The sequence below is a fragment of the Danio rerio genome, chromosome 21, assembly GCF_052040795.2.
Source record: "Danio rerio strain M-AB ecotype USA chromosome 21, GRCz13ab, whole genome shotgun sequence".
In the NCBI taxonomy this organism is placed as follows: Eukaryota; Metazoa; Chordata; class Actinopteri; order Cypriniformes; family Danionidae; genus Danio; species Danio rerio.
In genome coordinates, this window is record NC_141041.1 from 33,952,732 (window position 1) to 33,968,641 (window position 15,910).

Below are 15,910 nucleotides of genomic sequence, written 5' to 3' on the forward strand. Positions count from 1 at the left end.
TTGATACACATCGATCTGAAGGGTTTGCAGCTGAATATTATTGAAGTTCTCTGACAGGAACAGCTGTTCACTACTGATACATCAAAGAGTCTTGCTAGATCCTACTGAACGGGCACATGTCCATTATAAAACACTCACAGGACTTTAAATTAGACAACTATGCAGATAGTTGTGTTCACAAAAAGAGAGCACGCATAGTATATAAATCAACAGACTTGTGTGATTCTGGTATGAGCAAACGTGAGGCATGCTCGAAATTATGGTTTGATTTATACAACTGAGAACCTAGTCCTAGTTGATGTGCAGCAATTGGAAGTTTAAGCAACAGATATGTATTTAACAGTGAGAAATGCCATTACATCGATCATTTCCATATGACATTTAATATAAAAATCAAACAATTATAGTAGAACATTTAAGTTACTTTTGAGCAATCTCGCGGCCCAACGCTTGAGGTTAAGAATCCCTGACTTAAAATACATCATCCTATTACTTTTATGTAGACAACCATACATTATTACTGTAGCATTTCATTCATACAGGGTAAATGCAGGAATCCTAAAGGTAATTTTAATAGCTTTTAAAGACTTTTTAAAGACCTTCTCAGAATATTTAAAGATCTCATCGCCACCTCTGACCAGTATCAAACCTTTGGAATCAATGGAGCACAACCATGCAACAGAACTCAGATAAGCTCGGAATAAACAAAGCTTAAAAGAAATTACGTGGTTGTTTTCAGCGACAGGCTTCAGCCACTGTTTAAACTCGTCTTTCTCCAACCAGGAGTACGCAAACTTATGTTTCCCCATTTTGTCGTCTGTTCTGCTCTCTGGTTTCACTACATGTGAGAAGCGTCACATCATCTTCCCACGTTTGTCACAAATTATGTGACATCACCCTGAAGGAAGAGCTTGGACGGACGCACCCTGGCCCAAACCAATCGCGTGGATCAAGGATGCCGTTTTCAATATTAAAAGGAAAATAAATATATTTATGCTTTGTTTGGAGTCAAACACTTTAGATAACGCTTGAACAAAATTGAAGACCTCGTAAAAACGAGATTAGGCTTTTTAATACCTTTTAAGGGCCTTCATTTTCTCATAATTGATTTATGATCTTTTAATACTTTTTAAGACCCCGCTGACATCTTGTTATAAACTGTTTATAAACCTGCTCAATAACCCACAGATAATAAAGAAAAAAGAAATTCAACTGAATGGGGAGATTCATGAAATTGTAATAATAAACGTTTACAAAGCGATTTAATACTTTCGAAAGTCACGATCGCAATATATATGTCCATGCCTAATATCCGATGGCCAGAAAGTGATTCATTGTTTTATAAATTGTACAAATTTTGGTATTTGTTATGCAGCAAGCCCAGAGATTGTTGTGTACACTATGACTTTATGTAAAATTAACTTTAAGTGTGATATGAATAAAAAGTGATCATAAACGAATGATTTCTCCACTCAAGTGAATGGCGGATTGGACCCGGAAACAGTATTACATACGTCACAAACACGTCACCACTTAACAAGCAGATAGATAAATGCTTGATGTCTAGTCATGTACAGTAGCTAACATTTAAAATAAAACTTTAAAAAAAAAACCTAAGACAAGATTGGGTATTGTTCAGTAGTTTAAGGGCAACATCGATGAAAGATTTTGATCCACTTCAAATGTTGACTAGTGTAGTTAAGATAGAAGTACATTTCAGAAAAGTGACTCACCAGGCATCAATCCATCAGCAGGCCGGTTGGTTTCGGGGCTCTGACGAGGAAGTAGAGACTGAAAAAAGATAAAAAAAGATCTGCATTAATAAGCAGATCTAGCGGAAGCCATGGTTAAATGAATCAAATCTGCCTGCAATGAGATAAAACACATGCTTTACCAGTTTGCTGTCCAGTGGTCCTTGCTGATGCTGGGACAACGTTGTTGTCTAACATTTAACGAAACCATGGCATGGCAAATTGGAGGAGGAAGGAAAGGAGGGGAAAGAGGTTGATGTGCACTAGATAAAACTGAAGCTCAGTCCACAAAACATCCAGGACTTGCTGGGTATCATTCAGGAAGCATGATGATCACCTCACCTGTGGCACAGAGGGAAAATAAGATATAATGCAGGAAATCAAATATATGTACAGTTGAAGGCTTAATTATACTTCTGAAATGATGTGGAATCTTACACCGAAGGGGGCATGCAACGCATCTCAAAGTATTCATAGGCATTGTATCATTATATACTGTATTATCGGGTAAATTATAACAAGAAAAACTCCATTAACCCATATATTGTCATGGTTGTGTGACTATTAGTCAGGTTGTTAAATCAAAAAAGCATTTAAAGAGTTAGTTCACCCCAAAACAGAAAATTTTGTTAATGATTACTCGCTCCTGAGACCTTCGTTCATCTTCAAATGAGGATATTTTAGATTCTGAGAGATCTCTGACCCTCTATAGACAACAACGGTCCCAAAAAGAAAACCCATTATTGTCAAAATAATCCATGTGACTTCAAACTACGTTGCTCGCCAGCGTTCCCCACATCAGGTCAGGGGTTGCGTTTATTATGGACAGTATAGCAATATGCTTGCATGTTCCTCTACTGACTCTAATGGCAATACGTGGCACTGCCCCAAGTAAACACAACTTGACCTGTCACAGGAGAGAAGACATAGGTGTTTTTCACAAGGTTTTTTTTTTGCACAAGTGCTCTATGTACTGCATACTGTTGAAGCGCTTAAGCCACATGGAATGTTTTGACATTATTTTTGGATCCTTTTCTGAGCATTGAATGAATCGGGAGCATTGCTGTCTTTGGAGGACGAGAGAGCTCTCAGATTTCATCTAAAATATTTTAAGTTCTTAAAATGATTTTTTTTAAAAAGTGAGTAATTAATAACAATAATACATATTTGGAGTGAACCAACCCTTTAAATCATGTATTTATTCAGCAACCTCTGTAAGCCCCATTCACACCACCAGCGACAAGCAAAAACCGAGCAACAAGATCCCATTTATTTATATTATATATATATTATAATATTATATATATATTATAATGTAAAGCCAGCGATTTCTGATGATCTCCAGCTACATGAGTGATCCTTAATGATCGAATGTGGGAGTGTCCCGCATCACAACAGTCTTTCAACTCTATGCAAATGAAGAGTGACTTTTTTTGAATGATAAGCCAATACGAGCACTGTGCTACTGACCTACAAAGACCAGCGTTGGCAAATAAAGTCCCACTATTTATTTTTCTTGTTTTTTTTGCAAGTATTTCATTGATTCCCTTTATATTTAGTGTTCTCTGTTAGTATCCCTCCACAATGTATATTTTTAGCATCAGGAAAAATAATTGAATCACATAAATCAAAGATTTATAATTTATTCTTATATATTATTTATAATATATTTCATTATTACTATTGTTTTATATTGTTATTATGTGTCATCTTTTTCTCCCAACCTCCTACTAATAATTATTTTTACTATTATGATTATTATTATAATTATCATCATCATCATCACTGTTGTTATTATTTTATAACCACTGTCAACATTACCATGCATCAACTTCCCTCATTCTCTAATCTCCAATGTTTTTACTTTATTAAATCTATTAATATTATTATTACCACCATTGATTATGCCCTCTATTATTAAACATGTTAAACTTTACAGTATGTTCCTCTAATTATACTTTTCCACCCCTACACGCACAATGACGCACACATGCACTCGCATACTCGAACACACTGTAGCTGGCTGACCGGTTGTTTGACCTTATGTTTGTTTTATTGTCTATTTGTACATGATTCGTCTACTGTAAGTCGTGTATCTGTTTTGTATAATCATTTAATCTAGATTTTAAATCAAATAACTGTCAAAACCACATTGCTTTACTGCATACTTAATCAACATTCAGGTAAACAAAAGCACTTGAAACAGATTTTCTTGTTTGCTGTCTTACTGATTTTTGAACGTGGCTTGATTAGTGGTCATATTAAGAGCTAGACAGAATCTGCAGACATTTTTGCTATTTCTGCACAAAACTTGATAAAAAAGTCTGCGGATTTATGCTGAATTATTTTGGGAGTTTTGTAACTAAAAACTTTATATATTAAATAAAATAATTATATGCATTAACTTAATGTTTACAATGAGAATCCGTTAGTAAAATTAGTTACCAAAGCAAGTTTCTCAAACAATACATCTATTGTTTGATATTTCAAATATTTCAGCATCCATACTATAACAGTCATAGATGTTTTGGCTCTGGTTTCAGTGATGCTCATTGACATGTAACCACATTTACTGATGTGCTGAAAAGTCTTTCAGAGGTTGTGCGATTGGCAGATTCAAAAAGACACTTTTGTATTAAATCGTAAACCACTGTGATTAAATTCTGTTAAATCGTCAAATATTGTGACTGTACTGTATATCAAGATTTACAATATTTCTAAATATTGTGCAGCCCAAGTCTCTTGGGCTATAGGAGTTTTCTAAGCCTTATTAAGTGAAAGCATATAAACTATAAATGACACATTCGATTACTGTAAATTCTGCAATTCTGTAACACAACAACTTTCTGGAATAAAATCAGTGCCAAAAGTATTGAAATACAAAGCTCGTCTAATAGTGCTAACTGAAAAAAAATACATTGAATTAACAGCTGCTTGCATTTTATTGACTTGAATTACCAGGGTTTGTATTTTTAGGTCCTGAAAATGTAACACAGCTGTTTGATTAAGTTGTGAATATTTCAGTCAAAACACAATTTCATGCCTTGATTCAACACTTCAAATTCAACTTTTAGATTTCACCTCCAAAATATTCAGTTCTGTTGAAAAATAGCACATGTAATATTCAAAAGGCAATTTTCACCTCATTTTAATTAAATTCAAACATTTGCTTCCATATATTCAGTGGTTCAAATTTGGCTGTTACAATTCGACAATACACCCGGGAGCTGCAGCAAAGCAATATAGCGTGTTTTCACCAATAGGTCAATATAGACCAATTTAAGTTTTTTAAACCAGTAAATAAGTGAGAGAAAAGCTAAAAATGGCACAAAAGTAGCATTTAATATTAATAATAATGTCTTGGCCATTGTAAGTAGGCTAATAAAAGGATTATGAGTAGGCCTAAAATAAGTAAATGATGTTTTGGACATTCATATTGGCTCTAATGTAATGAAAGCCAGCTGGTGATCACGTAAACCTCATTCCGCACATCTTAAGAGGTGATCCAGTGATCGTTCGTCTCCTCATTGAGGGTCTCCCATTCTGGCATCCCAGATTCGCCCCTGCCTGGACTGGTGGGGTTACAAGAGTCCAAGACTGATATTAATATTAAAAGCTACTTTTCTGCTGTTATTAGCTTCTTTTCTCACTTATTTACTGGTTTAAAAATCTTACATTGGTCCATTGGCTCCTGGTGAAAAAACTAGCTGCAATCTATCGAATCTGCTATCTACAATCCATTGCTTTTTCTGCAGCTCCTGGATGTAATGTTGAAATTTTAACAGCCAAATTGATGAAAGCAAATTTTTGGACTGAAATAAAATGAACTGAAAATTGCCTTTTGAACATTACACGTGGTATTTTTAAACAGAACCGAATATTTTGAAGATGAAATCTGAAAGTTGAATATGAATTATGAAATTTAGTTTTGAAATTGTGTTTTTGTGCTTTAAATATTTACAGCTTAAATAAACAGCTGTGTTACATTTTATGACCTAAAAATACAAACCCCTGTAATTCAAGTCATTAGCAGTTGTTAATTCAAGCAGTTGTTAATTCAATGTATTTTTTTCAGTTAGCGCTATTCAACAAGCTTTTTATTCCAATGCTTTTGGCACTGATTTTATTCCATAAAACTAATTAGTTGCCGATAGTGGAAATATAAAACATTTCATTGAATTATCAAAGCTATACAGACAGCAGTCCTGATCTACCCTGGCACTTTACTTTTTCTGTCCCATTCAACAAAACTGGTAGTTCCCAATTCTGCTACATCGTTCACATTTTTGTTGTTTCACAATCGATTTCAATTAGGAACTTAACATCCTAAATAGACCTGCATGAACAAGAAGAAAAAACATAGGTGAACATGGAGGCCACTGAAGTCTGTGAAGCATGTGTTTATGTTTATATATTAGGTTATGTGCAGTGAAAGCCAGAGAATTTTTGTGAAGGACACAAACAAGTCAAGCAGGCAAACTTCAGAATGGGGAAGCAAAACGTCAAATATTTATGACTATGATAAGACCTTAAAAGGATAGTTCAAGCAAAAATGACAAAACCATTTACTCTCAAGTGGCTCTGAACTTTTTCAGTTTGATTTCTTTACAAAATATTGGGTGAATGCAGCCATTGGATTTAGATACATGTCATTTTGGAGTAAAAGAGAGCTGACTGAATTTACATTACAACTGTTCAGACTGAGGTCATGAACATTGGATTTACGACCAAATATGGACCCAAATCATAATCGAAAAGATCAGAGATCCATGTAGGCTAAACGACATGAAAAACCATATGGATAAAAAATATGTAAATACCACTTTAGGGCACGTTTACAAGGAAGAGCATAAACCCTTAAGAAGAGCCCTTCTTCCTTTCTAACTAAACATAGGGCGCACTGAAAAAAAAAATTCATTTATTTAGGTTTTTTCCAAGTCTTTTCCAGGCTAAAATGCTAAATATGCTAAATAAATGAATTAAACAATTTCCTTTCAGTAGAATCATTTAATAGACGACGAGTTAACCACCTCGTTCATTTCATAGCATAAACAATAGTCTCTATAAAGCAGACCTTTATTAACTATGCATTGCCTAGAGTGCGCATCTAAAATTCCCTTTGATTAATAAGTCCTTAATGCTAAATCGCTGACATTACACTTTCTTACTGAATCAGACCAAGAATATGGATTAATAAAAAACACTAAATGTGTAAAAACAAAACACCAAAAATAAAAACGTTTGCCATTCCTGTCACAATAATCAATATATCAACTTATCGCACAACACATGGACATGACCTCAATCATTTTTGATAATGCAATATCACCTATACATAAAAAAACAATTCTGACAACATTATAGTTGATTGTGCAACATCTTTATCTCAACACTACCTGACAAAACTCTTGTCGACGATCCTAGTTGTAAGAGCAACAAATAATAACTTCTAGTTGATCGATTGGAAAAGTGGCAGAAGGTAGATTTTTCAGATGAATCATCTGTTGAACTGCATCCCAATCATCAAAAATACTGCAGAAAACCTACTGGAAACCACATGGACCCAAGATTCTCACAGATATCTGTCAAGTTTAGTGAACATTCAGTATGGGGGCTTGCGAGAGATCTGCAGAGTGGATGATAACATCAACAGCCTGAGGTATCAAGATATTTGTGCCGCCCATTACATTACAAACCACAGAATAGGGCAAATTCTTCAGCAGGAATTCTTCCTCATACTTCAGCCTCCACATCAAAGTTCCTGGAAGCAAAGCAGGTCAAGGTGCTCCAGGATGGGCCAGCCCAGTCACCAGATATGTACATTATTGAGCATGTCTGGGGTAAGATGGAGGAGGCATTGAAGATGAGTCCAAAAAATCAGAACTCTGGGAGTCCAACAAAAATGATTTCTTTCCATTCCAGATGACTTTATTAATAAGTTATTTGAGTCATTGCAGAGATGTATGGATGCAGTCCTCCAAGCTCATCATGGGAGTCATACACAATATTCATCCTTTTTCCACTGCACCATGACTATATTCTATACTGTACATTATTTCTGTTGAGTGACAAGACTTTTATCTAAGCAAAGTCAGACTTCACTATCCTAATTAAATAAATGAAAATCATGATCATATTTTATTTCGGTAAAATAAGTGTAATCTAGAGGCCTTTGCCTTTAATATAAGCCACTTCTGATACCAAATTATTAGAAGTCAAGTTATTAATTGTTGTTCCTAAAACTTGGATAGGTGACAAGACTTTTGTCAGGATTTGAGGTGTCAGTATGATTGGAAAAAAACACTATAGTATTTACTATAAATTACTTCAGTATATTTGCATGTGGGTGTCTGTCTGATAAACAATCATACATCTAGTACCAGATATTGCAGCTTTTGTTACTCTGTTGCACGTTTTTGTTAACATGTATTCCTATTTATTTCGGATATGCGTTTTCACATTCTGATTCCAATGGCTAATTATTAAATTGTCAAAATGACTATAATTAAATAATATTTAATTCTTAAGAAATTTTTTTGTGTTCTTTAGAAGAGTGTATTTGCATTATGATGCTGTTACATTGTTATTCTGGGATTACGGTTGTCCTTTGCTTTAACGCTGTTCACATTTCACTGCCTCGCAGTTTCGCAAATTTCCTTCGTGCAAACTTGACGTTTTTTTTTCTACATTGCATTGTGTTCTGCGTCCTGATTGGCTGTAGATCATTGTCAATCCTAAACAAGTCCAGAATGTTTTCAGCTTGCCAAATTGACATAAATCTTTAATCGCTAGCCGTGTCACTCTAAAGAGCTGTACTGTATGTTTGCAAGTTTTGACTCCACGATGTGGAAAATGCTGAACTTCCAGAAATGCCAAAGAAAGGTAGAAGTTACGCAACTGTAGCGCAACATTATGAAATAAAGGAAGATCAAATGGTTTTAATTTTTGGTTTCATTCTATAATTATGGACTTATTTTTCTATGTAGGTTTTAATTTTGAGAGTGTTTAAACGAGAGAAAGGTGTGAAAATGTTAATACCTGTCTGAGAAAACAAAAAGTGTATAAAGTGTGAAGTGAGGGGTTTTAAAACCTTAAAAGATCTAGAATTGTAAAACAATAAAGCTGACTACTTCACGGAATTCACCTAATGAGAGTTATTTTAACTCCAACAAATAACGAGGGACCACTGTATATAATGAGTGACAAAAATTATCTTAAAATGACAATAATATCGTTTATCACAATATATTTTGGTGCAATATATTGTACAACAAAAAAGAAAGATATCATGACAGGCCTAATTATAAGACTCAATGACATTACAGTGTTTTCTGTAAATCGTAAAAACATGCTAATGTAAACATGTCATTGTTTCAAAGTAAATCAAGTTAACCTTCATACACCAAAAATGCCTTCAAACTACTTATTTAAATGAGTTGAATAAACACATTTGTTACGCTTTTTTTCAGACAACTTCATTGTTTTACGTTTGATTCATAAAAATTTGTAAAAACGACTGAGTTAACTTAATCGATTGTGTTGGGACACCATGAAGGAATTGTATTGTTTTTTACGGTGTATTTCTCTTTTGAAGCGGATTAGTCTGAGAAAGTGTCTGAAGTTGAAACCCTCAGGACAGAGACTCGGCCTGCCAGCGCTGTCCCATTACAGCACACATGAATAGGGTCCGCATGGTGACAGGTGTCTGGTAAAGCTGCGCAGCGGAGAACCGGCTGTTCCTCTGGCCTGACGCCACTGTGGGGACTCTAGCGAACACATCCCTGCCTGTCTGTGCTCACTGACACACAGAGCATTCAAAACATGTCGGGGTTTAATGATGTATAATCTTTGACCGTATAAGAGTGTATCAGTGATTGCAAAAACTAAACTCCTGTGGTATTTTTCTCATGGTATAAACTGATAATTGTTCAAAAAGACAAAAGGTAGAAGGCTGTGTGCTGCTTTAATAAGGGAAAGAACTACAATCTCAATGAAATCCAGTCAGCTACAATGGCTATTTCAGTACAGTACAGAATATGAGTACAGAGCAATGTAATAAATACATTTACAGTCATCTGATTAATATTTAATTATCCACGTGAGCTAAATTACATAAAATTAGGAGTAAACGGTTTGTTAATTATGACATACAATAACTTGCACCTTGTTGCGGGGTGCGTGCTTGGCCCTTTCATGTGTCAAGAGCAAATTATTTTGTTTTACAGTTAGAGCGGATTTTTCTTATTATAGAAGTATTATTGTAGCCGCTTTTTTAATCGGTGTAAAGAATAACTGGATGTTTACAAAAGCATTTTGATATTGGTAAAGGCGTCTGCAACTTTGCTGAATGCATAAATGTATTATTGCTTTTAAAAAGTCACATATTGTGCATTTCTATTATCATACATAAAGTTAATATCAATACGTTTTCTCATTGCACCACCAAGTGGCAGTCTTTGTACGTTCATTTCGAATGTGCAGATTGCATAAATTTTATTAATCTATGTATTTTTAACTTAATATATATATAGTTACTATTTTCCCAAGTGTATATAACTACTACTGTAAGAAAATATCAGAGTTCGGTACATACTTTCAGTATTTTCTTTGCTTGAACTGACCCGATCTAATCCTGTTTATATGAATTAAACCTGCTCCCGACCAGGTTTGAGCTACCAGAACTGTTGCTATGACAACAACTCTCGAGTCAGTTTTAAAGAACGAAACGATCCTGGATCATGTCAAATCGTCAATAACCAAATCCTGCTAACTGAGTAATCCACGTACGAAGAACTGACCCCAGCTGTCTTCCCTTCCCTTCTTTAAAATTATTACCGTCACTAGAAATCTATTTCCTATTGAAAATACAATTACAGTTCCCTTTTTTTATATATTTTTACAGCAAAATGAAAAAGAAATCCGTTTACAATAAAAGAACGTTTCGACCAATGAACTTGTGCGGCGCTGTGGATTAACATATATACATACAATGGCTAAACATACAATGAAATATATATACACTAGGACTCTAGAATACACAAGACATGTCACTTGTATAGTTCTGAATGGGGAAACGCGTAATGGTCTATATGGTGAATGAAGTCCCGCCTACTAGTACAGGAGCCAATCATCAATCGCTATAGACTGATGTTTCTCCGGAGAAGCTCGTACCAGACGTGTGCTTTTATGACAGTTGGTGGTCAGCAAACGCACTGACGATCATTATCCAGAGGATGATAATGTGTAGAACAGCCATAAATGAGGTTAGTGGCGTAAACTCGTTTGTTTCGAGTGCGCATTAGCATTTGCTAAGCCAACCTAAAAATATGCCAATTTTGTTTGATTCGGACGTTTAGAAACAAAACTTATGAGACAATTGTTGTTTAACATTATTGGTGATTCCAAATAAGTAATAAAACCGTAAGCTTGGCAAACAGTTTTAGAGAATTTAATGTTTCCCCATTCAGACAGAATGCCCGAGAGGTGTTTCAAAGATGGCCGCCGAGTGAAATGACTTGCCTTAAAGTGACTTTAATATACCTCAATGGCTCTTTAAAAAATGCATTTGCCAAAAAAAAATTCAGAAACGGCTCTTTACTGGAAAGCGATTCCCAACTCCTGGCTTAAAGAATCTCATATTTGTTATGTAGCTATGTATGCAAGTAAAATGATCAAATCTGTTTTATTCTATGAAGATCTGGCAACACTTCTTTTCAATAAAAATAATGTCACTTAAGAGATTTTTGTAAAGACAGCTATTAAGAATAACATTTCTTTCATCTGTTGTGACTGAAATTGAGGACCATTCCATTCCAACAAATATTGATTTCCAAACCCTGAGAATTTTAAAGCCGGCTCTTATTTTAGTTGAGAGGAGGGCATGGCTTTGTGTATCTGTTATACTAGGAGGACGGATAGAATGTTATTTCATATTTGGACATTTTCACAAGAGACGTTATAGACTGAGACCTCTTACACGATTATGATAATGTCTGAGGTTGTGTAGCATCTAAAACCATTGATTTAAAAGCGGTAAGCAAAGCCTAGTTCGTATATGTTGATGCCTGTGTAGAAGCGTCGCTAGTGATGACGTTTCACGGCGGTCACGAGCTGATTCGGGTTCGGTTCCGCCGTTGCCTTTGGTAACGCGGCTGATGGCGGGGGAGGGGGAGCGCGCCTGTCATCTCTATTACAAGCACATTAAGCGTGACATGTACCACAACACATCCTTCGGCTTACGTTCACATCATTTGCGCGTATATATATATATATATATATATATATATATATATATATATATATATATATATATATATATATATAATGATTGCCTCTCCATAATAACATCAAATCTCGCTGAAGGTCGGAGTAGGCCACTGGGTTACATTACCGAAGCGTGTGGCATTAGCCAATTTTAGCCATTCTGAGCATGCATACACATTAAGAGTATATTGATTTGTGCACGCCGAGGGCAGGCGAATGAATCGAGACTATAAATAAGCATTGGGCGACATTAGGAAGCAGAAAGCGGTTTCACATCGCGTGCACCGGCTACTGTTTCCTTGCATTTTGCAGAGAGCTGAGACCTATTACACACAACAAAACCATAAAATTGCAGTAGTAGATTGTGTATGGCACAAAACGCGATTCATTTAGTGACGGTTAAGAATAACAGACTGCATATGACAAGCCAATCAGGAACAGCCGAGCCGGGCTACAGCTAACGCGGAGCTGTAACGTAAACAGGCCCATTAAAGAAATAAAGGTTTACATGTCTTTCCGACACACACGGCGGCTTCTGTTCGGCTGTGTGCAAAAGCAGAATGCTGCATCCCTGCCATGTGCTGCAGATTTGTTTACAGGCGTTTATGAAATGCAATTCTGCCCCGCGAAGCGATTTGTGTCCATGCACAATGAGCCCGACTGCAGCCACACTGCACGCTAGGCGAGGGGTACAGCATGTAAATAAAGATGCACGGGTGATTTTATGACAGTATTGGCTTACCTCGAGTCAATAACAGCCCAGGCCTTGTATGTTGATCAAAACCGAAGGGTTCAGCCGAATCGGTACAACAAGCTAAAGCTGCTCGGCTCGCCGTCTAATGCACTCTCCTCGCTTCGGCCTGGAAATAAATCTGCACACAATTCTCGACTGCTGTGCTTAACCAAAAACATACCGCTAGAATAACACGTCGGGAAATAAACGAAGAGCTAAGGTGGTGATGAGGAGGATTTAAAGGATCGTGTAAAAATTGAGGCTTGGTCTGCAAATGCACGCTTGGTCGATACAGACTGTCTTCTCAACGTCGCCCACTAGGGAGAAATAAGTGCGTCCTTTCTATGGAGGAATTTGTAAATAACATTCAGCGCATAGTCTCGGGTTCAGCTTTCCTTCCAGCAAATGTGTGGAAGGCGTTGTGTGGGATCTAGAAGATGAGGACAAATATTAGATGATGAATAAACGGAAGATTTTAAGCCAAGCTGTGCCAAACAACCTCGGCACTCGAGTCTTTCAGGACTGAGCCGATCCCCTCAGATAATACAGCACTCAGAATCATGGGAATTGTAGTGGGAACTTTAAAACAACATTGTTTTTTGGGGGGTAATAATGTATACATTCATCCTGAAAATAAACTTTAAGTGAAATTAAGCACAAGTGGCCAACGCTTAATCCAGCTAACTTGATAGGCTAATATCCAAACAATAATTCTATATTGTTCTATGTTGTGTATCCTGCTTTAACCCTAATGAAGGGCAGACTAGATATAGCAGGCCTGTAGCAGGGGATTCAGATGATTCGATCCCTCATTGACAAAGGTCCAGAACTGGTCCCCTATATAAGCATGTATTTTAAAATTAGTATCTTTTCAGATTTCTTTATTCTACATATTTAAAATGCTAATGTCAGCATTATTTATAAAACGGTAATATAAAACTTAGTTTGAATGCATATTTGTAAATAAACACTTAAAACATGCTGCAAATGATGCTTTTCTTACTTAGATTTTTTGTCTTGTTTTTAGTCCAAATATCTAAAAATTCTTAAATCAAGAACTGCCTGGGCAAACAAAACATATTTTCCTGTTTTCAGAAACAATATGCCAATATTAAGTCAATGATTCCTTAAAACAAGCAATAATCTGCAAATGGGCTAAGAAAAATAATATTTTGTCAAAAGGAAAAACAAGATTATTTTTTTTATTTCATTGGCAGATTATTGCGTGTTTAAAAATGTAAGCATTTTTAGATATTTGGACTGGGTGGGTGATCAGGCTGGTCCATAGGAACAATGTGGAGACTCACCTGTCACTGTGGTCTTTCCGGAATCAGTTTCAGTATCCTGAGCTGATGTTGTGGCAGCCATGGAGGAGCAGAAAGGCTCTTTCATGGCTGACACAACATATCTCAGAAGACAACCTGGTCCAGGATTATGGGTACCTTGGCATCATTTCTTCCCAGGTCTTGGATCGCATCAGTGGTGCTGCATAAACTCTTGAGGCCTCGGGATGAGTATCCCCAGGTGGAAAAAGAGAAGAAAATAATTATAAAATATTTTTATTATAAAAATTATGGTTCATGGAGTATTTAAACAAGAAATGCAAAAATGAAGTGCTGTAAATAAAAATAGTAGTTATATAAACAGACATTAACAAACATGTAAAGCATATGGAGTTTCTTACAAAATGTCGGGAGCATTAAGACGGAAGGAGTGTGCCATACAGGTGGTTTGTCAAGCCCACTCACCTGCATGGAGCATACTCATACATCATATTGTTGTGATGCATTGTTTGTAAGAAATGTGAAAAAATACTTTTTTAAAATACAAAATGCATTATATCATATGTCATTATGATACTTATTAGAAATATGTTAAAGTTTAAAATTAAAAGATGTTGCCTTTTGTCATTTATTAGGCAAACAACAAACTGACCAACACCTCAGTGATTTTCCTCAGTGCGGAAAAAATAAAGAAAACGAAAACATGTATGTTTTCTTGCACAGCTGGATGTTGGACTAAAATAATAATTGTTTAGTCCAGAAAAATAAATTCTGCACCTTTTTCAGTGGAAGGTGTTTTTTTCGAACCACCTGAACCCCCCTTGACTATGGGCCTGACACAGGTTACTAAACATTGTACTAACAACAGAAGAGCATTTCCTTTTGGTTCAGGTTTAATAATCTTCTTGTCAGGGTTTTCAACTTTAATGAATAGGACAGTAGAGAGTATTGACAAGAAAACATGGGGGGCAGAGAGAGGGGAAGTATCGGCATAAGGCCGTGAGGCAGGAATCAAACTCGGGTCACCAGGAGCACCAGAGTGCATGTGTCGACACACTAACCACTATAACACTGACGCTAACAGTTCAGAACATTTAACTTACAGATGAAAGTAGTCAAAACTATTCCCACATGAATCCATAAAACGACTAAATATACAGTATTGTGCATGTCAGGCCAATAGTTCCCAACATCACTTAATTTAAAAAAAAACACACAACACACTGTTTTTGTAGGCTACATATGGTCCTGGAGTAACCATTGTTGTCAAGTACTTGCTAAGGACTGTAGCCTGAAAACACAATACAAGTGCAAGCTGCTCCAACCCTTATCTAACACAGCTGATCCAACTAATCAAGGTGTTCAAGACTACAAGAGACTATTAAGCAGGTGTGAGTTGGAGCTAAACTATGCAGTGCTGCAGCCCTCCAGGAATTGAGTTTGAGACCACAATCCCTTCCAAAGTGACAGCATCTAATTCAGGGGTGTCCAAACTCAGTCTTGGAGGGCCAATGTCCTGCATAGTTTAGTTCCAACTTGCTTCAACACACCTGCCAGGAAGTTTCTAGTATCTAGTAAGAGCTTGATTTGCTGGTTCAGGTGTGTTTGATTAAGGTTGAAGCTAAACTCTCCTGGACACCGGCCTTCCAGGACCAAGTTTGGACACCCCTTATCTAAGGGATTAAGACATAGGGAACATTCTTTCTGAATGGAACGCAGTGTGCAACCCTGAATTACTTTTCTGCGATAAGAATCAACTGGGCTCAAAGTATCCATTACTCATACCTTTGAAATAGTTAATTTTGGAAGACCCTATGAAGTGGCTAGTTGAGCACTTCAGTTTGAAACAACACTTCAATATGGAGGCTTTTCAACATGCC

At 36.2% G+C, this 15,910-nt stretch overlaps 2 protein-coding genes across 2 annotated transcripts in view; both read right to left on the reverse strand.

Moving 5' to 3' along the window:
* The window catches only part of fam53c (family with sequence similarity 53 member C), a 26,703-nt gene extending 13,650 nt beyond the window's left edge, over positions 1-13,053 (reverse strand). Inside the window, exons 1-3 of the mRNA NM_001111239.4 lie at positions 12,757-13,053; positions 1,895-2,093; positions 1,734-1,791 (exon numbers count right to left, since the gene is read on the reverse strand). Coding sequence (NP_001104709.1) covers positions 1,734-1,740 — 7 coding nt within the window. The 5' untranslated portion in view covers positions 1,741-1,791; positions 1,895-2,093; positions 12,757-13,053. The remainder of the gene's footprint in view (positions 1-1,733; positions 1,792-1,894; positions 2,094-12,756) is intronic.
* Positions 1-15,910, reverse strand: part of timd4 (T cell immunoglobulin and mucin domain containing 4) — a 1,098,921-nt gene that overhangs the window by 918,724 nt on the left and 164,287 nt on the right. The window lies entirely within an intron of this gene.